We start from the raw sequence: 24,429 nt of genomic DNA, 5'->3' as shown, positions 1-24,429 counted from the left end.
TGGTTGTGCGGACCGCCTACGGCAGTGCCGGGAGCCGCACTTTGCACTGGGCCTGGCACACAGCTAGGGCCCCATAAGTGGTGGTATTATTATGGTTATTAAGGTGACAGAATGGCAGGGACAGGAAAGGGACTGGGGCGCCACTCAGGGCTGGATCCCAGCCTGGTCCTGCTCCCTCTTCCCTTCCCGTGCAGCCCCTGGTGCTCTGGATCCCCAGCGAACCCTGCCCCTGCCTCCCAGCCGGCTCTGAGGCAGGGGGCTGGCCCTCAGTGGCCCCGGCTGCCCGAGGCTGCCAGCAGGGGCGGCCGTGCTCTTTGGGGCCGGGTGAAGGGCGGCGGGGACTGGCAGCTCCTGCATTATTGGAAGCAGACGGGAGCTTTGGCGGACTTGCCGCCTCCCGTTCTGTGCCGGCATTAGCAGCTCGGCAGGGCTCTTGCTTAATGGGATTTTCTCCCCAAATGCTGTAATTATCGCCATACAAATACTTATTACCCAGAGCAGATGACGGCCGGGCCTTGGGCAGTAGCCAGGGAGCTGGGCTGTGCTCGGGGAGGGGGGTGGTGGTGGAAAACTGGCTCCTCTTTTTGATGGAGTTTGCGACCCCCTCCTCTTCTTTCTGGAACCCAGCCTGTGGCGGACAAACAGCTGTTGGGCACCTGCCGTGTGCATAGTGTTGAGAGAGGTCCAGAGTGGGGACCCGCTCCCCAGGGAGTCTGCAGGCTGGTGGGCGAGAAAGGTCTGTCTGCAGAAGAACAAATGTGTCAAGATGTCTCTAGGACACACAGAGCACAGTGGCTGCCCGCGCAGGCTTTCGTGTGAGAATGGCCTCATTTGAATCCTGCCTCCATCAACGACCACCTGAGAGATCCCAGCCGGCTCACTAGTGACTCAGTTTCTTCATCTGTAAATAATAATAGCACTTACCTCGCAGGGCTGTGAGTTCAAACGAAATACTGCGCGTAGAGTGGTTAGAATAATACTGGCAGATAGAACGTACTCTGTCAGTGTTAGAGATGAGGAGATGGGCGTGCAGGTGGGAAGGGAGGGCTGGACTGATGGGCCTGGAGGACCGGGCAGGACCTCGGGAGGGACAGAGCTGAAGTGAGAGGGTCGGGGAATCAGGGGCATCAGAAGGTGTGTGCCGTGCGTTTGGGGAGGAGAGTAAGGAGTGGATCCAGCCAGTGGGGTGCACATTTGTGTTGCTGAGTTCTGAGAGAGGAGATTCAAGTAATGGGTGGGTACCAGGTCACGGAGCTGGGAAATAGGGATCCATCAGAGGGAGTGTGTGTATTTTTATACTTTTTTTTTTTAACTATTCAGTGATTTTTTTTAAATCTCTGGAGTTGTGCAAACATCACCATAATCCAATTTTAGAACATTTTTATCACCCCCCAAAAATCCTTTGTGCCATTGTAGCTTTTTATTTTGTTATAATTTCAAATTTGTAAGAAAGTTGCAACAAAAGTATTAGGAGCTCCTATATATCTGTTGTCCAGATTCAATTGTTTATATTTTTCCCCATTTGCTTTATCATATATTATACACATGCACAATTTTGGGGGAACTATTTAAGATTAGGTTGGAGGGGCGCCTGGCTGGCTTGGTTGGTAGAGCATGTGACTCTTGATCTCGGGGTCATGAGTTCAAGCCCCGTGTTGGGCATTGCATAGTGTTTACTTTAAACAAAAATTAAAAGAAGATTAGGGGCGCCTGGGTGGCTCAGCTGGTTATGTGTTCGACTCTTAGTTTCCACTCAGGTCATGATCTCATGGGTCATGGGATGGAGCCCCGTGTCCGGCTCTGAGCTCGGCAGGGAGTCTCCTGGAGATTCTCTCCCACTGTCCCTCCCCCGACTTGGACGTGTGTGTGCTCTCTCTTTCTCAAATAAATAAATCTTAAAAAAAAAAAAAAAAAGATTAGGTTGAAGATGTAAGTTTTTTCCTCTAAATAGTTTGGTGTGTGTTTTTCTGAGAGGCTATCAAAATCAGAAAATTTAACATTGATACAGTGCCGTTATCTACTCTATTGTTCATGTTTGCGTTTCGTCGATGGTCTCAACAGTGTCTTTTGTAGCGATCAGAGGTGTGTGTAGGATCACACATTACAATGACTTGTCACGGCTCTTTAGTCTGCTTTAATTTGGCCTAGTTACTTGGCCTTTCTTCACTTTTCTTGACCTCTACATTTGTGAAGAATACAGGCCAGTTATTTTGTAGAATGTCCCTCAGCTTGGCCTCATCTGCTCTGTCCTCATTGTCATATTGAGGTTATGTCCTTTTGGCAGGAATGCTAAGTTAGTGATGTTCTGCCCTTCTTAGTGGGTCATATCAGAAGACACATGACGTCAATTTGTCCCAATATTGGTGATTTTCATTTTGATCACTTGGTAAGTGGGTGTCTGCCACGCTTCTCTGCTGAAAAGTTACTATTTCCCCCCTTTATTATTAATAAGCCATTTGTGGGGGGGGCTACTTCGAGGCTATGTAAATATCCTGTTCTTCACCAGACTTTCACTAGGGTTAACACCCATTGCTGAGACATTTCTGACTTCCTCTTTTCTTCTCCGTTTATTACTTGGCATTCTACTGCAAGAAGGAACTTTCCCTTCTCCTCCATCTGTTTGTCTTTATTACAGTATGGACTCATGGATTGTTATTTTATTCTTTGGGTTATAATTTTTTATTGTCGTTATTTATTTTGCTCTTCAGAGTGTCCCACGTTTGGCTGGTGGGAGCCCCTTCAAGCTGCCCCTGTGTCCTTTTGAAAAGACCCTTTGAGCACTTACCCCCAGAGGTTTTAAGTGGAGGGTGACAAGTGCAAAATAGTGTTTTAAGACGTTCTGTTGCCTGGCTTTGGTGTGGGGGAATAAATGGAGCTGGAGACCAGCTGGCAATGGGGAGACCAGTTGGTTATGGTGACCGTGACTGTGATTTCTGGCTTGTCTGGGACAACAGTTTTGCTGCCATTGCTGTATTTTTATTCTTTAAAAATTTTTGAAAACTTGCATTTTAAAATAATTTTAGACTTGCAGAAAAGTTGCAAAAATAGTACCGAGAGAGAGTTGCCATATACCCTTCACCCAGCTTCCCCTAGTGTTTGTGTCTTTCTTATCCATAGTGCAATGATCAAAATTAAGAAATTAACACGGGTACAAGACTATTAACTAAGCTACGGACTTTATGCTGATTTTACCAGCTTCTCCACTAACGTCCTCTTTCTATTCTAGGATCCAGTCCAGGATTCCACATGGTGTTTAGTTGTCATTTCCCCTTATTCTCCTTTAGTCTGTGACAATTCTTTAGTCTTTTCTTGCTTTTCATGACATGGACACTTTTGCAAAGTACTGGTAAGTTACTTTGTAGAGTGCTCTTCACTTTGGCTTTGTCTGGTGTTTCCTCCTGATTGGACTGAGGTTATGGATTTTTGGCAGGAATGCGATAGGGATGGTGTGCTCTTCTCGGGGCATCCCATCGGGGAGTCGGTGACACTGATACATCTCATTGCTGGTGATGGTAACCTTAATCTCTTGGTTACGATGGTGTTCTGCCAGTTTTCTTCCCCTTGACATTCCTGAATTTGCGTCTGAGGTTAATAAATATCTGGGGGAGATATGTTGAGACTGCCATTGCCTTTTTGTCCTCAAATTCTTACCTACTAATTTTAGCACCCATTAATTTATCTTGCCTGCAACCATTATTATCCAATTTTGATTTTCTATTTCCCTCATTCCTTCTACATTTATTAATTGGAATTCTTCTGTAGGGAAGAGCACTTTATTGCTTTTTAAGAAGCTGGTTTGTTTGATGGGTACCTTGGGTTTTGAGTTTCCTGAGGGCAGGGGCTGTGTCTCATGTATCTTTGTATTCCCATTGTCTGTGGTGCGTGGTCGGTGCTCACAAAAGGTGTGTTTGATGAGTTTTTTTTTTTTTAAACATTTAGTAAGACATTTTCTGTTTCTGATCTTTGCTTTAGAAAATATAGTCATTATGGGTTGAGTAATGGTCCCCAAAGATGTCCATGTTCCAGTCCTGGGAACCTGTGACTGTGTTGTTTTACGTGGCATGAGGGGCTTTGCAGATGCAGTTAAGGATCTCGAGATGAGAGATGATCTTGCGTCATCGGGGTGGGCACAACGTCATCCTTGGGTCCCTGTAAGAGAGAGACAGGAAGGTCAAGCCTGGAGAAGGAGATGTAACAATGGAAGCAAGAGGTGGGAGTGGTGACAGGAGGGGCCATGAGCCAAAAGTGGCCTCCCGAGCTGTAAGAGAATACATCTGTGTTGTTTCAAGCCCCTGAGCATGTGGTAATTTGTCACATCAGCAGTAGGCCATGGCCACAGTCCTCATGGAGTTAGGCCACAGAGGCCGAGGCACAGGAGGAAACAGATCTAGACCGAGGCAGAAGGTGCAGAGAGAGCACATAGGAGGGTCATGGGGCCCCAAGGCTCCAGCCTGGGAGAAGCATTTTGTGAATGGAGTGAACATGGTGAGGGTGGCTGATCCTGGAGGAGAAGCCGTGAAGCTGGCTTCTATCTCTTTTGTTTTCATTGCCAATAATCAGCTACAGGAAAAAGACGACCCTAAGGATAGGGATAGAGGATGGTTACTCTGTAGAGTACATGGACTGGAGAGACATTTGGGAGGGCCTCATGGCGAAGAGTTGGAACAGAAACTTCAACGGGAATAAGAATTTCCTGGGGGGGCACCTAACTGGCTCAGTTGATAGAGCATGCAACTCTTGATCTCGGAGTTGTGGGTTTGAGCCTCATGTTGGGTATAGAGATTACTTTAAAAAATAAAATCTTAAAAAAAAAAGACTTTCCTGGGAAGCTGGCATAAAATGCAGATTCCCAGGCCCATCCCAGAGAGATGTGGATTCAGCAGGTTTTTGCAAAGGCAGTTCAGGTGATGCAGACGCAGGAGGTGCTCCAAACACCGTGTGGGAAACACCGCTTCTTGCTGGGGCTTCCTGGTGAGGACAGTACGTCCTGCGTAGACCCATGAAGATTGCCCTTAGTTTCTGCCCACATTAAGATGGCAGGAGGTAAAATGACTGCAAGTGGTTAAAAGGTAGACTTCCAGTTATAAAGTCAGTGAGTCCTGGGGAGATAATGTACAGCATGGAGACTGCGGTTAATAATACGCTATTGTATATTATTGTATATTTGAAAGTGGCTAAGAGAGTAGATCTTAAAAGTCCTCATCACAAGAAAAAAAAAGTAACTGTGTGAAGTGACAGATGTGAACTAGACTTACTGCACTGATCATTTTGCAATATATATGGACATCTAATCAATACGTTGTATGCCTGAAACTAGTGTAATGTTGTATGTCAGTTGTATATCTCAATTAAAAAAAAAAAGAGGGCAGGCAATGAGGAGGAGGAGGTGGGGAGGCCAGAGGAGTCCCTGGCCATTGGTGGATCGGAACTCGGCCCGTGCCAGAGAAGGAGTTTGGAGATGGGGAGGAGGCTTAACCTGGGAGAGCAGCCAGGCTGTCTGAGGACCAGGGCCGAGGACAGCTTCTGGACCTGTGGTGGGGGCTCACTGGCCAAGCTGGGCAGCTGGTTTCCTGGGAGAAGTGGGAGGCAAAGGCAGATGGCTGGGAGCGAGTTGGTGGTGAGGAAGTCTGTGGGAGGAGAGAACACGCAGGAGCTCCGAGGGGGAGCAGGTGGACCGGAGCACCGAGGGGAGGGCGGCGATTTGGAAAGGAAGAGCCAGCCAATTGGGGATGGGGGAGATGGGTCAGAGAAGGAGAGTGGCAGCGAGGAATTGGGATGGTGTCAGCGGTCACCATGGAAAGCCCCCCACCCGGGCCAGCCTCGGAGCGATGCTTTACCCTCCTCTGCCCTTTTACTGCTCACAACGTCCTGGGAGGAAGGTATTATCACCACTCTGCTGATGATGAGAAGGTCGGAGAGGTACATCATCTGCTGGGGGGCACAGATGGCTGGTGAGTGGGGTGCCCAGGGTCCCCGAGTCTTGAGGCTCTGAGACGTGTACCTGTTTAGTTTTAAATCGGACTACCATACCACATATCTTGGTAAGTCCTGGCTTCTTTCATCCACTCATTTATCAAACATTTATTCAGCCCCTATAAAACCCCTGTCAGGGCTTAGCATTGAAGCATAAAGGCAAACCAAGGCCAGGCCTTGGTAACGAAGAGACTAGGGTGGGGTCTGGACCTCAGAACAGAATACAGCATGGAAATGAGGTTAACAACTAGGCCCTGACCACCTCCTACCCATCAGGATGACTGCTCTCAAAAACCAGGAAATAACAGCCGGTGGGAGGATGTGGGGACATTGGCACCCTGGTGTACTGTTTCTGGGAGTGTAAAATGGTGCACCCCCCTGGAAAACATTCTGATCATCCCTCAACAAATTAAATAGAATTACCGTATGATCCAGCAAGTCTGCTTCTGGGTGTACACCCAAAAGATTGAAAACAGGGTCTTGAAGATATTTGTACACCCGTGTTCATTGCAGCATTATTCACAAGAGCTAGGGGTGGAAGCAGCCCAAGTGTCCATCTACAGATGAGTGGATAAACACAATGGGGTGTATGCACACATATAGTGGAATATAATTCAGCCTTAAAAAAGTAAGGAAGTCCTGTCACATGCTGCAACATGGATGAACCTTGAGGACATTATGCTGAATGAAATAAGCCAGTCATAGACAAATACTGTATGATTCCACTTATATGAGGTATCTAAAGTAGTCATATTCACGGGGCACTTGGGTGGCTCAGTCGGTTAAGCATCTGCCTTCGGCTCAGGTCATGATCCCGGGGTCCTGGGATCGAACCCAGGTGGGGTTCCCTGCTCAGCGGGGAGTCTGCTTCTCCCTCTCCCTCTGCCTCTCCACCCTGCTCATGCACTCTCTCTCTGCTCTCTCTCTCATGCTCTCTTTTGCTCTTGCTCTCTGTCTCTCTCTCTCAAATAAATAAATAAAATCTTAAAAAAAAAATCCAGTCAAATTCATAGAGACAAGCAGAATGGTGGTTGCCAGGGTCAAGGGGGAGGGAGGAATGGAGAGTTACTGTTTAACGGGAACAGAGTTTCGGTTTTTCAGGATGAGAAAAATCTCTGGAGATCTGTTGTACAACAATGTGAATATGCTTAACACTACTGAACTTAAAATGGTTAAAGTGGTAAATTTTGTTATGTGTATTTTATTGGAATTAAAAAAAAAAAAAGAGCGAGCTGGGCCCTGGAGTCAGACATGCTTGGGCTTGCCTCCTCAACCTAATTATCAGCTAGCTGATCTTGAACAAGTCACTGAAATGTTTTTGCCTCAGTCTCCTCATAATGTGAATCAGAACTGATAATAAACATTTGAATCAGGTGTTATCATGAGGCTTAAATGAGTTGGCTTGGTTATGAGAGTATAGATATTGCTAGTATTCAAGCCAAGGCGACAAGACGGGTCCCCAGGAGCCTGGGGAAGAGAGGGATCGGTAGCAACTCTGCCCTGGCCTGGGGCCCCCCACTACTCATCCCTGGGGCTTCTTGAGTTATTGCATGCTGGAGGGCAGTCCCAGCAGCGCTGGGGTTGGTACCAGGCCTGTGCGCTCTGCTGAGGGGGGATTGGGGGAGCCTCCTGATCATGACCCACCCACGGATGCCTGAGGACTGTGGGCAGGGCTCCACCCGCTGATGGGAGTGTGGGCCACGCTTCGGCTGAGATATGCCAGCAGCAGCTGGGCTCGGTGGGCAGGATTGCTCATTCAGCCTATTTTCCCTCTATTTAGTGAACGCTTACCGTGTTGAGGGTGTTGGGCAGATAGCAGGGAGCGGACCGGAGGTGGCCTCTGCCCTTCCTCGCCTGGCAGGAGAGAGACCGGCCTTTAACAAAGGACCTCATATTGCACACGACTCTAAATTCCAATCCCAGCTCTGGGAGAGGAGCTGAGTGAACGCATGTGGGGGGCTGGTCTGGAACGGATGTTTCCACTGAAGCCCTGAAGGATGGCAGGGGTCAGTCAGGTGTGTGTGTTGGTGGGCAGGTGAGGAGGAGAGGGCTGTTCTGGGCAGTTCTGGGCTGAGAGAGCAGCATGGGCAAAGGCTCTGAGGCAGGAGTGCTGGGGTGTTGAAGGAAGTAGGGGAGCGGAGCAGCTGAAACCCTGGGGGCTGGTATTCTCCTGTGAGAGCTACTGAGGAAGAATCTGTCTTTTAACTTGTGGGCTGTGTGGGAAGTCATTGGTAACGCTCAGTGTCCTCTGTGTGTGGAGCTTTTCTTGGCGGATGTCTGTTTGGGGGAGCATTTCTTTTTAATTTTTGATTTTTTTTGTTTTAAAATTTTATTTATTATTATTTTTAAAATATTTTATTTTTAAGTAATCTCTACACCCAGCATGGGGCTCGAACTCACAACCCCGAGATCAAGAGTTGCATGCCCTACTGACTGAGCCAGCCAGGTGCCCACCAAATTTATTTATTTTTAAGTCAAAGTATAATTGACATACAATGATAGATTAGTTTCAGGCGTACAACATAATGATTCGATAAGGGAAAGCATTTCTCTCCCTCCCTCCCTCCCTCCCTCCCTCCCTCCCTTCCTTCCTTCCTTCCTCCCTCCCTCCCTTCCTTCCTGTGGGCTCCATGCCCAAGGTAGAACCCAACATGGGGTTTGAACTCATGACACTGAGATCTAGACCTGAGCTGTGATCAAGATTCGGATGTTTAACCGACTGAGCTACCCAGGTGCCCCAAGGGAGAACATTTCTTAATTAGTGTAGTTTTTTTTCTTTTTTTCCTTTGCTTTGGGGGGCAGGGAAACTTGGAAAACTCCCTCAGCCCAGCGCTGTTTGGAATATGTCCATTTTAATGCAAATCTGTTCAGGCCTTCAAGAATTACTTCCTGCAGCATCTCTGAGGTGCCAGGTACCATGTTAGGCCCTGAGGATACAATGGTGAGAGGCAACCAACACAGCCCGTGTCCTCGAGGAGCTTATAAACTTCTGTAGGGGCAGAGAGAGCATTCAAGGAAGCCCCCTTACCCATATAAAATTGCCTCTGGCTCATGCTGCAGGAGGGCTGGGGCGTTCTGCAGGTCTGTGATAGGGAGTTTGACCTGCTGGAAGGAAGAGTTGGAATCAGGCAAAGAGGAAGGAGTATTCTAGGCAGAGGGGATGGCTGTTCACAGGAAGGAGTGGATCAGAACGGGGGGCGTGTGGGGCAGGCCACGTGGGCCTTGTAGCTAGCTCTCGGTGAGGAGATTTTTGTCTCAATTCCAAGGGCAATGGGGATTCTTTGAAGGGCTTAAGTGGAGAGTGACACGATCAGATCTGCATCTTGAAAGGAGCCCCCGGCTATGGCTAGGAGAGCAGATTGGAGGGGAGCCAGAGGGAACGTGGGGCTCCCAGTGAGGTGGCTCTGCGGGGCTCCAGGCACAAGGGCATGGGCGTGCGGCTGGGTGGCCTGCAGGTTGGGGTGTTCAGCCTGCCGTCCGGGGGCCCTGGCTGGGTGGGGAGATTCTTCCTTCCCTCCGCTCTCCCTTCTGACTCTGCAGGCTCTCAATGCCGGCGATTTGGCCAGCGTAGTGTTTCTAAGGATAGAGCCGAGGTGTATGGTTCCCCAGCCCAGAGGCCTGTCTCAGCCCCAGTCAGAGCTGCGTATTTATTTTTTTGGGGATCCGGTAGGAAGGGATTTGGAGGGTGGCCTGAGCCTCCCCGCTGTCATTGCAGGCTTGGGGCGCTGTGGGAAGGTTCTGGTCCCTTAGGGAACTAGCCCTAGAAGGTGTTGGAACCCTAGGGTAAGAACTGCTCGTGAGGCACGCGGGACCCCCCAGAACACGCTGTGAGGGACCCAGGCTGTTTATTCCCACGGCGCTAGAGGTCCGAGGGGTTCTTTCAGTGTATCACCAAACACCCAGGTTCTGGGGATCAGATTCTTGTTTTTGAGAGGATTCAAGAAATCCTTGTGTGTTTTTGTTTTTATCTTGGTAACTTTGCTTCAGAGGATTTTCTCCAAAATCTTCTACCACTGAGGCTTTTCTTTCAGGGTAGGACCACACAGGAGCTGAAGGAAACCAGGGCCATTGGCCGCTGGAGTGTATTTCCTCCTGGGGGAGAAGGATGGTGCACACTCCTCACTTTTGGAAGAGAGAGAACTGTCTTAGGCCATCTTCCCTGGGCTTTCCCATCACGGGGCCTGCAGGGCATGGGCAGCTGCTGGCCCCTCCCTGATCAGTGGGGCCTGGCCCGTCCAGCTCCAGCCTGAGCCGAGCCTGGGGCACCACCTTCCTGGTGGAGCCATGTCCTTGAGGGAAACCACAGCAATAGTGGTAGTAAATTAATCTCCGTAGGTAATACTGATGCAGAGAACGTGCCAGGCCTTACTCTCGGTGTTTTAGAAATATTAAGTCATTGGGATGCCTGGGTGGCTCAGTTGTTAAGCATCTGACTCTTGGTTTCAGCTCTGGTCCTGATCTCGGGGTCTTGAGATCAAGCCCTGTGTTGGGTTCTGTGCTCAGTGGGGAGGCTGCTTGAGATTCTCTCTCCCTCTCCCTCTGCCCGCCCCTCTCTAAAATAAATAAATAAGTCTTAAAAAAAAAAAAAAGAAAGTAATATTAAGTCATTTACACCTCACCACACCTCTAAGAGGTGGGTACCATCATTATCCTCATTGTACAAATGGGGGAACTGAGGCACAGAGAATTTGAGCTACGTGCCCAAGGTTACACAGCTAGTGATGGTGGAGCAGGAATTTGAAGCCAGACATTTTGGCTCTAAAGGCTAAGCTCTTAGCCACTAAGAACACACGTGGTTCAGCCGGCTGGGGACCCCCTGATATTGTTGCTTAGGCAGAGCACGTGGTCTTAGAACAGGCCCCCAGGGTTTCCTACCCAAAGTCTCCAAGTTGTTTCTCATGAGCACTTGGGGTGAGGGGGGCCTCGACAGAGTCGTCGGCAGGAGGCATCATGATGGGGGGGAAGGACATGGCCTCATACCGGTAGCCCTACCCCTAGTTAGCTGTGAGGTCCTGGGCCATCGCTTCACCAGTTCTGTGCCTTAGCGTCCTCGTCAGCAAGGGAGGGAGAACATGACCGACCCCCTGTGAGCGTGAGGGTGGGGTGAGATGAAGCGTGCTCGGCCTACACACGGCGGGTGCCCGGTCGGGAGGGGCGGCGGACGTGGGCTCTGGCGGCAAGAACCTCAGGGAGCCCGGGGAGCTCTGGGTCGGGGTTCTCCCTGGAAACCAGGCCTGGAGCCCCCCTGGAGGCCCACCTCACTTGGCTGCTCTGGCTGCAAAGGTCTCAAGGTCACAGCAGCTTCTCCCAGCTTCTTTTTTCCCAGGCAGCTTGCTGGGGAGGGAGTCTCCATGGCAACACTCAAGGACCACCTGTTGGAGGAATCAGGCGCTGGAGAAAGATGACCTCCGTGCCTCATTCCAGCGGCCTCTGCTGAGGGTTTGAGGGGAAGTGGTTGGCCTATGTTGGGAACTCGATTCTCTGGGCCCAGGTGGCGATAATGCCTCCTTTGCAGCCCTCCGACCTGGGTGCCTGATGGGAGCTGCCGCTGCCTCCCAGGCTGCCTCCAGAGGGCGCTCCCCTGAGAGGACACGCTTGGCTCCTGGGTTAGAGAGCGAGGCTGATGGGGGGAGGCAGGGGGCTGGGGGAGCTAGGGTGTCCGTGGACATTCTCGTCCGGAAGCAGCAGGGCCTCCTGAGAGAGAGGCTGTATTTGCCCCATTGTTGCGCCTGCTGTCCCAGGTCTTTTCCTGCATGGGGGTGGAGTGGGGTGCGGGAAGTGAGGAGGACGGGGTGGAGCCGCCTGATGGGGGGCTAAGGAACGGGTCTGGAGTCTGAGCAGTGGGGCTGGTGCCAAAGGGGAAGAAGAGAGGCATGTGACTATGATGTCGCCAGAAGTCCCTGTGAGCCCTCCACCCCCAGCCCCCAGCCCACCTCGTGGGAATTCCATCCTCAGGGATTCCTGACTTCCATGTTGGGCCCTGCCTTGTTCAGACAAATCTTTTAACATTTTCCTTTGCCTCAGTTTTGCTGCCTGTGAAATGAACAATTATTGAAGTCAATTGTCTTATAAACCATGGTTGCCACGAGAAAGAATGAGCCAGTTATTGTAAAATGCATCAGCTTTTTCATGACTTTTGGCTGAATAATACCATATCTAGGAATGTATTCCTCCCAAATGCCCACCAAGCTTTGTGCAGTGTTGTTTATAATTGAATGATATCAAAAGAGCCCAGGTGTCCAGTAGCCGGGGTTCAGGGAATGTCCCAGTAACTTGATATATTCAAATGCAGGGATAATTGATGGCCATCAAAAATCATCAGTGGGGAATGAACAGGGTATAGCATTGTGGAAGGAATGCATACCATGTATGTCTGTCTCACTCATCCCCATATCTTCAGAACCTTGCAAAATGCTTTGCAAATAGTAAGTCTTCAATCAATATTTATTAAATTATTTCAACTACATAAAAATTGTGTCCAAAGAAAACAGGCCTGGAAGAAACTATTCCAGAATTTTAACAGGGGTTAATTCTGGGGGATGAATTTATGTGTGATTTTAATTTTTTCTTTATTCTTCAGAAAATTGAAAAAAGTTCAACAATGTGCATGTATTACTCTTATTTTTATTTATTTTATTATTATTTTTTTTAGAGAGAGAGCATGCATGGGTGGGGGAGGGGCAGAGAGAGCGTGGGAGAGAGAATCCCAAGCAGGTCCATGCCCAAAACAGAGCCTGATGGGGGGCCTGATCCCAGGACCTTGAGCTCATGACCTGAGCCAAAAACAAGAGCCAGACACCCAACCAACTGAGCCACTCAGGTGCCCTGTATTACTCTTATTTTTAAATGCAGTAACTGGAATATTTTGTTGGCTTATAAAAATATAGATATAATTTTAAAAATTCAAGCAGGGGTGCCTGGGTGGCTCAGATGGTTGGGCATCTGCCTTCGGCCTGGGTTGTGATCTCAGGGTTCTGGGATCGAGTCCTGCATCGGGCTCCCTGCTCAGCGGGGAGCCTGCTTCTCCCTCCCCCTCTGCCTCTCCCCCTTCGCTCATGTGCTCCCTCTCTCTTTCTCTCAAATGAATAAATAAAATCTTAAAAAAAAAATTCAAGCAGTGCAGAAAAGCATAAAGAAGAAACTAAAACCAGCACTTAACAGTTATAGGCATTAATATGTGGCAAACAGCCCCCAGGGAGCTTGCTCTGCGCACATCCCAGGATGGACATGGGTGTAGATTTTACATGAGCGGGCTCATAGAATACAAGCTGTCTTGTAACCCTTTTACCACAAACTGTATCATGGACATCCTTCCCTGTGAGTACAAAATGATTTGTACCCTTTTAAATGACTGCGTAGTATCTGGTTTCTCAGATGTGCTGGAAGGTTAACTAAGCATTGCTCTGGTGATGTCCATTTAAGTTTAACATTTTTGCTCTTGTTATCAGTGCCAATGTATCGTTATGATGAAGAAATTAAAACAACCCAAAATTCCTTGTGGTTTTGGGTTTGGGGATGAAAGTTTCAGCAGGATGGCCCAAAGGAAACCAGCCCTGCTTGCAGAGGGAACTAGTTTGAAGGGCTTGTTGATGATGTTCTCGATGCTTGAAGCACGATTGTGAGCACAGGAGCAGGTTGGGGTGCAGTGTAGGTGAGGCTCAGAGGGGCTGTTTCAGGGAAGAATATTTAGTTCAAGAGAAAAGACCCTCACGTTGGGAAGAGCCTGTCTTGGTCTCCTGGGTGGCTCAGTCGGTTAAGCGTCTGCCTTCGGCTCAGGTCATGATCCCAGGGTCCTGGGATCGAGTCCCGCATCCGGCTCCCCGCTCTGCAGGGAGTCTGCCTCTCCCCCTACCCCTCCTCCCACTCGTTCTCTCAATCTCGATCTCTCTCTCAAATAAATACATAAAATCTTAAAAAAAAAAAAAAAAAGAGCCTGTCTCATGTGGAGAGGGCTTCCTCACAGCCTCTAGGGTGGGACGTGCCTCAGTCTGGGGCTCTCATTACCTTGGAGAGGCCTCAAGCCCCTCTGAGAGATCCTGTTTGAAAAGAGATGTGCAGGGAATGAGTTTTCCCAGCTGCTCCTCAGGATCAGGAGACAGGCTCAGGGGCAGGGCAGGAGAGTGACGGGTTGAATGCGTTATCCGCTTGTCACCGGCCCGGCCTGCTGGAAGAAGCTTGGGCCCCCGGATCAGATGGCCGTGTCCACATCTCTGCTCTGTCATGTAGCAGCTGGTGACCTCTGGAAGACACCTGACCTCTCTGAGGCACAATGTCCTCGTCTGTAAGATAGGTGCTGTCATACTTTCCAGCCCCTCCTGAGGGCGTCCACAGAGCCTGGTTTCTGGAGTATGTGGAAACTGAAATATGGGGTTCTTAGTGGTTGCAACTCTAGAACATCGTCTAGGCCAAACACACTTCCTAAATGCTTACAGGAGAGGGACCTTGCTGTTTTTCAAAGGAGCTGGGATTTGGGTTGACTGGGGTTGGTAAGTGAGGAAGCCGGGCTGCAGGGGACTGGGGTGTGTGTGTGCACACGTGCGTGGGGATAGGGGTAGTTAGGTTGTTGCCAAGCATACGAGTGACTGTGATGTGGTGAGAAAGAGGAGGAGTTGGGGTGGGTGTGAACACAGAGCTGCCACAGGGAGACAGATCAGAAGCGGAGGTGACAGCTGGGTGTGGGGCTAGGCCTGATTGAGATTCTGCTGTGTGTGGTTCGGTGGAAGAACTTTCTGGGGAGTGCTGTAGCTGCCTCCTGGAGGGACCTGCTTTTCTGAGGCTGCACTAGCTCGCTGTGAAGAGAAGTGTCCTGGCAGAGGCAAGTGAGCTTCCCTAGGAGGCTCAGCAGGGGCCAGATAGCCTCTAAGGTGGGGTCCATGTCCAAGGTTGTGGTTGGGGTGGGCTGAGGAGGAACACATGTAGCCTTGAAGGGAGGAAGCGCCAGAGGCCGGGGGTGGGGTGGGGTTGCAGGCGAGGAGACACTGCAGCTCAGGCCTGGCCCTGGGATCCAGAGAGTGGGCCCCCTCCCCTCCTCAGCCCCGCCATCCTTCCCCTCGATGCAGGACTGACCTCCTGGTGGGCTGCTGCCTTCAGGCCTCCTCGGCTCCCTGACTTCCTCTGCTTGCTTTCTCAGGCCCTCTGTGATCTGATCTCGCATTCCCCCAGCCCTGCTTCCCACAGCTCCTGACTCCCAGCCTGTCTCCTCCTTCGGCCCCCAGATACTCCGGGGTGTTCTTTCCTGGAACGTCCACTCCGTCCCACTCACTGGGCACATCTGCCTCGTCTTTTAGGCCTCAGCTTGAGTCCCACACCCTCAGTCTTCTTAAAATGCATGACCCACACTGCTCTCCCCTGCTCTCCCCTGCTCCCCTGCATGACCCACACTGCTCCCCTGCTCCGACTCTGGACAGCTCGTAGGAGCCTCTGCCACCAGATGATAGCATCGCTGTCTGCAAGGGGCCCTTTCCCAGCACAGGCCATGCTCTTTTTTTTTTTTTTTTAAGATTTTATTTATTTGAGAGAGAGAGAATGAGAGACAGAGAGCACGAGAGGGAAGAGGGTCAGTGGGAGAAGCAGAACGATGTGGGACTCGGTTCTGGGACTCCAGGATCATGATCTGAGCTGAAGGCAGTTGCTTAACCAACTGAGCCACCCAGGCGCCCAGCACAGGCCATGCTCTTTACTTGTTTAGACCCCAGGCTAACCCAATGAGATAGTCACAGTTATTATCCGCACTTTACAGATAGGGGATCCACCTGAATAACCTCCCATTGGCTAGTTTCCAAATTCTTCCCTGCATGAATGTCTTGTCTGTCCAATCAGCCTGAGCTCTTTCTGGGCAGAAGCCACGATTTCGGCTCCCACAGCTCTCCCAGCAGTGAGCCTGTGCCCTGTGCATTTCCCGGGCTGGACATCTGCTGCAAAGATGGGCCTCAGCTTGCTGGGCCTTGACATAGACTTGGGCGTCCCAGGGCTCGGCTGGGAAGCACCTGGCCCCATTGGTGAGAGGACAGCCTGGAGTTCGGTGGAGAGGGAGTGTGGCACTGAGCCCTGGCCTGGGGGCCCACCCTGGGCATCTCACCATTTCTTTCTCCTTTCGTCCACCAGGGAACTCAACGGGAACAATATCACTCGGATCCACAAAAACGACTTCGCGGGGCTCAAGCAGCTTCGGGTGCTGTGAGTATGGGCTGCCGCCCCCGCTCATCGTCTCCCTCCTGCCCCTCCCTTGGCAATGGCCCTGTGGGTCCTAGGCAGAGCCCTGGCTGTGGGCTGTAGAGTTGTAGGCAGGCCCGGCCTCTCCCTGTGGAGTCAGCCTTCAGATGCCTGAGCGGGGCAGGTGGGAGTGATGGTGAGGCCTGAGCCTGAGCAGGGCTGAGAACTTGGGCGTGGCAGCCACCAGCGGTCGCCACCTGGCAGGACCCGGGCTGGGCAGACGGGGCGTCTTATCCTGGAATGAGGGAAGGCCGGGTGACCGTGAGGAAGCTTTAGGTCTCTGGCTTGGTCTGCTGGGGCCGCCAACACAAAAGACCACAGACTGGGGGACTTAAACACAGAAATGTATTTTCTCACAGTTCTTGAGGCTAGAAGTCTGTGATCAAGGTGCCATCCGGGTTGTTCGTAGTGAGGCCTCTCTTGTTGGCCACCTTCTTGCTGTGTCCTCACATGGCCTTTCCTCTGTGTGTGCACAGGGAGAGGTCTCTGGTGTCTCTTCCTCTTCTCATAAGGATACCAGTCCTATCAGATTAGGGCCCTACCCTTTTGACCTCATTAAACCTTGATTACCTCCCTACAGGCTGCGTCTCCAAATCACACTGGGGGTCGGGGCTTCAGTGTAGGAATTTGGGGGGATGCATCTCAGCCCTTGACTGTCTCCATCGTTCTTTTGACTCTGTGCCTCAGACAGACTCCCCAGTGAGGCTACAGCTCCCCCTGACTCGAGAGGGTAGGTGAGCGGGGACAGTTGAGGACAGAGGGGCTCTCCTCGGGTGCTGGACAGTGGCAGATAGCAGAGGCGGCAGGTGTGGCTCTTCTGGGGTTGGCCGCTGGCCAGTCAAGAAGCCGTCTGTAGCATTTCCCTTGTCGAGCTGGGCAGGGGTGAGGAGTGAGGAGGGGGAAGGGGTGGATCCCTTCATCTCTTCCTGCTGTGCAGCTCTCAGACTCATGCATGCATTCTGACACGTTCAACATCAGACAGTCATAGGGTCCTCACCCCTTACTCCCAGGGTAGTGCAAGGGTCCTGGGGCCTCAGTTCTTTCAGAACTACTTTGCAGCTCTGAGGGTCTTTGGGGGGGCTGGGGACATTGTGGTCTCCATCTTCACTGGGGTCAGAGCTATTAGTCACTGGGCAGGGGTCTTGCTGCTCCCAAACCCACTGACCTTTGACTCCTTCCCAGGCTCCAGGAATCTCCTCTGAGTCCGGGAAAACCCCCCTTCCCTCCTGGCATCCCTCACCCTTCCTGTCCTCCAGCATGGGCTCCTTGACAGCTCAGGCTTTTGGAAACAAGGTGGAGGGAGAGAAGCGTGTGGTAGCAGCTTCCGCCCCCTGCCCTACCCCGAACCTCCTCTGAGGTCCACTGCTTAGGAGCAGACAGGGGAAAACGCAGGGAGGAAAATACACTTGACGATCTCAGAAGGTCCCACGCAACCAGCCCACTGCCTGGCAGCTGGCCGTCCCGGGCTGCAGGGAGCGCTGGCAGTAAGGAGGTACGGCCTCAAGGAGCCAGAGGCTGGCTTGGCAGCAGATGCGGCCAGGCGGTGTAGGGGTGCAGGCAGAGGGGCTGTGGTCTGCCAACTGCAGTGTGTTTGCTGCATGTGTGGGCCTTGCCCGGTTGGCACAGGCTCCCCTCCGCCTGCTACTGGCCCATCCCCCCCGGCTCTGCCCCTTAGACATGCGCCCGCCGGGCCGAAGGAGGGCCCCTGCCGCCTGGGTCCCAGCTTCCCAGAACCAGGATGCCTTTGGAGCCATGGCCTGGCGCTCTGGTGCCCCGTGGGCCTGGTGGCAGCAGAGGGGTCTGCATGGGCTCAGGGGCTGGAAGTGCATCTCGCTGTCAGGCCTGGGCGTGCTGAGGATACCTGCCGGGAATTTGCAAGGTTGGGGGGCACTTTTGTCCTCTCAGGCCAGGACCTGGGTCTGCGTGTGTCTTGGGCCCTGCACCTGTTTCACTCCCTGGTGCTAGCTATTGCTCAGGGTCCCTGTCCAATGTCCTCTAGCTGTCCTTGTCTCTTTGCTCCCCCAGGCAGCTGATGGAGAACCAGATTGGAGTGGTGGAGCGGGGGGCTTTTGACGACATGAAGGAGCTGGAGCGGTTGTGAGTATCTGCGGGCGCAGGCTCAGGGCGGTGGGGTGGCGCTGAGGGGACACGACAGCTGAGCCCGGCAGCGAGGGCAGGGTGGGGGAGAGGCCAGCACGCTGCCCCGCCCCCCCGCACCTCCCGCCGGCTGCTGGGAGCCGGGGGCAGCCACAGCCGGAGAAGCGGCCACAGCCTCATCACGAGGTGACAGCGAGGACAAAGCGGGTGTCTGCACCCCACACTCTAAATGCAACTCTCTTTGTTGTTTTTCCCTGATAATGCATTATGGTAAAAACCCCACCCAGTACAGAGGAAGTGAAATTGCTTCCTATAATCTCATAGCTCAGGTGTGACCACTGTCCATGCTCCCGTTGTGTGGCAGGGAGGAAGAATGGGTGTGCCAAGGGGACTGTTGGGGAGACCCAGCGGTCACCTGAGAAGCTACATCTTGGGCGTTCAGGGCCACAGCACAGAAGCTGGAAGGTGGAGATATTTCTGACTTAGATGCTTTCTCCAAACCTGGGCTTTTGCATTTGAAAAATGGGTCTTGATCAAGTTTTGCATTTCAGGTTGGCAATAATGAAAAAAAAAGGAATAGGGTATGAGTGAAGTGGGGGATGGACACACATTCACCGGGGTCACTGGTCTCACTGTTTTGCTTTGGTTTGGCTCTCAAGAGGTACCAAGAGTCCTAGAGTTCATGCCCTCTGAACCAGAAAGTCCATTTTATTTTAAGGCAGTAATCAGAGACGAGGCTAAAAATGTATATATCCAGGATATTCTTTGCACATCATTTAAATACAACAATAAAGAAATGGAGAAAGCCATTCTGGTGAGACGTAGGATATCAAGTCACATTTTTGAAGAACAGTGAAGGCCATTGGAATGTGCTCACAATATAATATTAAATGAAAAAGGCGGGAAGTGACGTTTATGTAAATCGCATCAGCTTCTATGTATATAGAACACAGGAGGAGGAAAGTAATTGGGAAGATTAACTCTCATTGCATTGAGTGGTGGGATATCAGGTAACTTTAATTCTACTCTTTGCGCTTATCTTTTTTATGGATTTTCTGACAATGAGTTTATAATTATATAGCTGTAGTTGATTGCCTTACTCTGTGCCAGGCACCAAGATAAGCTCTTTGCCCTACGATATTTCATTTAATCCTTAAAACAACACTGTGGTCAGTGGTATTTTACAGATGAGAAACAGAGGGGCACTGAAGTTAAGGCACTTGCGTTATTAAGTGATTAAGTGCAGAAGAGGGGATTAGAACCCGGGTCCTTTTGCCTGCGAAGCCTGAGCTCTTAATGACTATGACCTAATACCTCACTCTTCTCTTTTACTTCAAAGAAAGTAAGGTATTAAATAAAGGGAGAAGAATATGGTTGTGTCCGTGCCTTCCTGCTGCCTGGAAGAAAAAGCAAGGCAGTCTTTTCTTTTTGCGTTCTTCATCCGGGCCTAAAAGTGAGCGATAAGGAGCCTGCAGCGAGAATAGATGATTAGTGCCGTGTTTGTTTTCTTTCAAAGGCTCAGAACAAAGTCCACATTCATTACCTGGCTGTGAGGGCCTGATTGGGACCCAGACCAAACCCCCTGCAGCTCCAGCTCTGGGTGCTGCCACGCTCTGCAGGAGGAGGGAAGGTGGGGGTGGGGTCGACACATGATGGGCTGCTGCCACCCGGGAGGGGGTAGGGCCCTCCTTTTTGAGTCATGACTTGTCACTGCAGACTTTGTCCCCTCTGTCCTGTGCCTCTTCCTTTCTTCTGGGGTGGGTCCCCCGCAAGTTCACAGCAGGCGGTTTTTCTTGGGGGGTGTGACTGCCGTGTCCCTGAGGCTGAGTGGTGCTCACTGCGGCCAGCCAGCACCCTCTCCTCTGACTTGCTGGAGACCAGTGGTGGACCCATTAATCATACAAGTTGGATAAAGCGGACGGTCATTAACACCGCACGTACTCTAAACATTCCATTTAAGCGCAGACATGGAAGTGTGCACTCACCAACCCACTTCCCCCACCTTTTTTTTTTGGCCAAGGCTTTTCTTCTTAGTATGAGACTGGAGTTCTGTATTGTTTTCCTCACCTACACTACACACAAATTACTTGCTTATGATTTTTGGTTTGGAGATCTTTTTGGTGGTGTGAGATGTTTAAAAGACCCTTAGAAGCGATCTGGGTGAAGAATTCCGAGTTTCTTTTTTTTTTTTTTTTTTAAGATTTTACTTATATATTTGAGAGAGAGAGAGAGACAGCACAAGCAGGGGAGAGGGAGAAGCAGATCCCCCCACTGAGCAGAGAGCCCGATTCCGGGCTCGATCCCAGGACCCTGAGATTATGACCTGAGCCGAAGTCAGATGCTTAACCGACTGAGCCACCCAGGTGTCCCCCGAGTTTCTTTTGTGACCCTCCTGCCCGTGGCCCAGTCTTTTACTTAATTCAACAGCCCTTCGATGAACAGATTTTGGCTTATTGACTTTCTCCAAAGCATCCAATTTAGTTTTTACAGAGATGACTCTTTTCACATGAGTATTTTTTCACTTCTGTCATAGTTAATTATTATAAGCACCTCTGGCACAGGTAGGTTTGGGAACAGACACAACTGGTTCTTGTAAGCAGTTCCTGCGAGCTTGAGGGGTACAGTCCCACTGGCTGTGGGGGTCACTCAGCCACCCCGTGCTGGCCGAGGGGGGGCCGGTGTGCAAGGTGGGGGAAAGGCATTCTTCAGAACCTGGCTCTAGTACTTGGTCATGACGAGGGCGAGTCACTCACCTCTGGGCATCCCAGCCCCCTCAACTATCACAGAGACAGCCCAACGGAGTCAATAAACATCCCGAGCACCTATTAAGAGCCAAGCCATGCGGCAAGATGGTAGAGGTAAAATTTTCCTGCAGGGTTGTTGCAAGAAGGAGATGGGAGGGTACATGCATGAGCCCTTGTTGTCATACTCAGGGAGCAAGAAGCCCACCTGTGTGTTCTGCTTTCCCTCTGATGGTGACATAGTACCTCTACATCACTCGTCCCAGTGCCTGGCACAAGCTGAGGGCTAAGAAGGACTGGTCACCACTACTGCTGTCCCCGTTCTTAGCTACCTGCAGCTCCTTCACAACGCTAGGGCCCTCCTTTGGTGTTCTTTGATTGATTTTCTACTTTATACTGGCTATGGCATTTTTTTTTTTTCCTCTTCAATGTTTTCAGAAATTGAAGCTGGAAAAGTGAGAAAGTCTTGGGGGAAAACAAAACAAAACAAAACCCAATGATTACCAGGCAGTGTAAATACGGGATTAATTTACTGGGCAAGGTTAAGGAACTTGGAGTGATCTGATGTCCACTCCTGTTGCTTTAAGGATTATATTGGTGGTTCCCCCCCCTTTTTTTTTTCCAAGGCAGTGATGTGTTTCCCTAGCAGCCTGCCCTTTTGGGTAAACTTCTCCCAGCTGGTCTCCTTGTCCACACCGTGCTAGAAAATGGTGCCTTTCTCACATATCAGATGAAGGGTGACCTCCGAGGAGGTGACCACAGACAAGTTACTACTGGCCACAGACAATTACATTTCTTCCTCCCCGCCAGCACAAGAAAGCTTTTACTAAGTTGGTTTATCCTCGTCCAGCTCTGTTAAAGGAGATGGTTGTGCAAGACCCCAACTGTGCTGTAGTCTGGAGGGCGAGGGCTGGGTTTTACACCAGAGCTTCTCCAGCCTTCACGTGCGCCTGGATCACTTGGGGATCCTGCTGAAATGCAGAGTCTGACTCCACAGGCCTGGTGGAGAGGCTGCGATATTGCAGCTCTTACCAACTCCCAGGCGAAGCCCCTGCAGGTGGCCCGTGGGCCACAGTGCGAGGACCAAGCTTCCATACTTGTAGGTGTCGCACCCCTGATGGGCGGGAGTCCCGTACTCCAGTTTCAGAGAACTAGCTGCTGACATCTGCATTTTATCTTCCCGTCCAGGCCACATTCCAGAACGACTTCCCACTCCTGCCTGTGTATATAAAACTGAGAAGTTGTTCTGTCCACCAGAAGAGCAAATAGAAATGATGGACATACTAGTCATTAAAAACAAAGGGGTTGTTCTTGGGGCACCTGGGTGGCTCAGTCGTTAAGCGTCTGCCTTCGGCTCAGGTCATGATCCCAGGGTCCTGGGATCGAGCCCCGCATCGGGCTCTCTGCTCAGCGGGAAGCCTGCTTCTCCCTCTCCCACTCCCCCTGCTTGTGTTCCCTCTCTCGCTGTGTCTCTCTCTGTCAAATAAATAAATAAAACCTTAAAAAGCAAAAAACAAAGGGGTTGTTCTCTACTGTTTGGCACAGAGAGACACCACAGATTGTTGAGTGAGGAAAATGCAGGTGGCTGAATATTTTTTCTTCTGTTATTTGAGGTTTGTAAAGAATTAAGCATGCATTTTCATAGATAATAAAAAAATAGATAATGCGATTTTCATTTTGAGAAACAGACCTAAAGCAAACAATAAAAGCAAGTTGCCACTGAGTCAAACGTGGGTGAAAGCAATGAAGAATCAGAACATGGGGCTAGTCCTACCCCTGCTCACATTTCAAGTGGAGTCAGGTGTTCAACTCACAAGCCAAGATAGTATTTCAATCAGTGCCTTATGAGTTGCAACAGGTGTTGCGAATGTAACCTGATGATGACGAGGGGCATGGGCGGGCATCATGGGAGGTGTTGACTGCCCACTACACGTCAGGTCCTTGGAGGGGACCTTCCACAGGTGCTCTGGCTCATCCTCCCCAAGTGTTGGATGGCGAACTCCCACTTCATAGAAACTGAGGCCCAGGGAAGCTCATTTCCCTGGGGTAACCCAGTGACCCTGTTGGGATTCGAACACCATGCCCTCTCACTCTGAATCCAGTGCTTTCTGACAAGTCTTTGGATTTCCTGGATGCGGAGGCACCTTCCAACTCTTCCTTTCTTCTCTCTTGTAGACGACTGAACCGGAACCAGCTGCACATGTTACCAGAACTGCTGTTCCAGAATAACCAGGCTCTGTCGAGGCTGTGAGTGACACTGCTCTGTCTGTGGTCTTGTCCCTCACCCTGTGTCTGGTCAGAGGGGCCGGACTTCCCCGCAGCCGTAACCCCCTGCTCCCCACCTGTCCGGATCGCCTGGGGCATGAAAGGCCAGGCCGTCCTGTAGGAAGGGGCTGCGCGGGGCGTTCCTCTGGGGTCGCACCTGCCGGGATCCACGGCTCATTCAGTTCTCTGTGCTGCCTCTGACAGTGCGGGTGTGAGAATGTTCTGGGGGGCGGGGGGGAGGAGGACGTTCTTGTCGGCCATGATGCCAGGCTTCCAACCCTGCACGTCTGTCTCAACCTCTGGTAACCTGCCTCGGGTCGGTTATTGATTCATTCAATGAAGCCCTTCTTGGACCTCTTTCTGTTATCAGGTCAGAGTCATAGGTCTGGAAGCTTATCAACCATGGCATAAAGTCATACTTTTATTTGCTGTAAATGTACTTCTTTCAAGCTTCAAGGGTAGTGGGGCTAATTCTGCTGCTCTATGGTTTGCTAAGTGTGGCTGTAATTGTTCTACCATTTATTTCATTTTGTGGGGTCTTGGGTTGGACAGAACCTTAGAGATTATCTAAGGAATCTTCTTTGCAGTTCCTTAGCCTGTGGTCCTTCAGTCTTTGCTTGGCTACCTCTAATGATGGGGAGTTCACTCCCTCCCCAGTCAGTTGCATTATTGGACAGATCTGCATATTAGAAACATTTTCTTAAGTTTGAGCCCTAAATCTGGTTCCCAATAATTTATGTTTTTCTTAGCTTTGCTTTCTGTAAGCATCTAGAACAACTGTGTACTCTTGTTAGATTTTTTTTTTAAGATTGTATTTATTTATTTGACAGAGAGACAAAGCAAAAGAGGGAACACAAATAGGAGGAGTGGGAGAGGGAGAAGCAGGCTTCCCACTGAGCAGGGAGTCCGATGCGGGGCTCGATCCCAGGACCCTGGGATCATGACCTGAGCCAAAGGCAGATGCCCAACGACTGAGCCACCCAGGTGCCCCCTTTTGTTAGATTAAAAAAAAAAATTTATTTATTCCAGAGGGAAGGAGTGAGTGCATGGGTAGGGGGAGGGGCAGAGGGAGAGGGAGAGAGAATCCTAAGCAGACTCCACCCTGAGCACGGAGCCCAGTCCAACAACCCTGCGATCAAGA

At 50.8% G+C, this 24,429-nt stretch overlaps 1 protein-coding gene across 4 annotated transcripts in view; it reads left to right on the top strand.

The window, feature by feature from the left end:
- SLIT1 (slit guidance ligand 1) overlaps positions 1 to 24,429 on the top strand; it is a 172,215-nt gene that overhangs the window by 5,260 nt on the left and 142,526 nt on the right. For 2 of the 4 annotated variants that reach the window (XM_032432367.1, XM_032432368.1), the window contains exons 2-4: positions 16,078 to 16,149; positions 18,211 to 18,282; positions 23,199 to 23,270. In XM_032432367.1, the coding sequence (XP_032288258.1) occupies positions 16,078 to 16,149; positions 18,211 to 18,282; positions 23,199 to 23,270 (216 nt within the window). Of the gene's footprint in view, positions 1 to 5,581; positions 5,920 to 16,077; positions 16,150 to 18,210; positions 18,283 to 23,198; positions 23,271 to 24,429 lie in introns of those variants that run through there. The other 2 variants (XM_032432366.1, XM_032432370.1) reach the window with 2 other exon arrangements.

Source organism: Phoca vitulina, unplaced genomic scaffold (assembly GCF_004348235.1).
Source record: "Phoca vitulina isolate PV1807 unplaced genomic scaffold, GSC_HSeal_1.0 scaffold48, whole genome shotgun sequence".
In the NCBI taxonomy this organism is placed as follows: Eukaryota; Metazoa; Chordata; class Mammalia; order Carnivora; family Phocidae; genus Phoca; species Phoca vitulina.
Note: the sequence above shows the minus strand (reverse complement) of the source record. Positions and strands in the feature narration are given on the sequence as shown.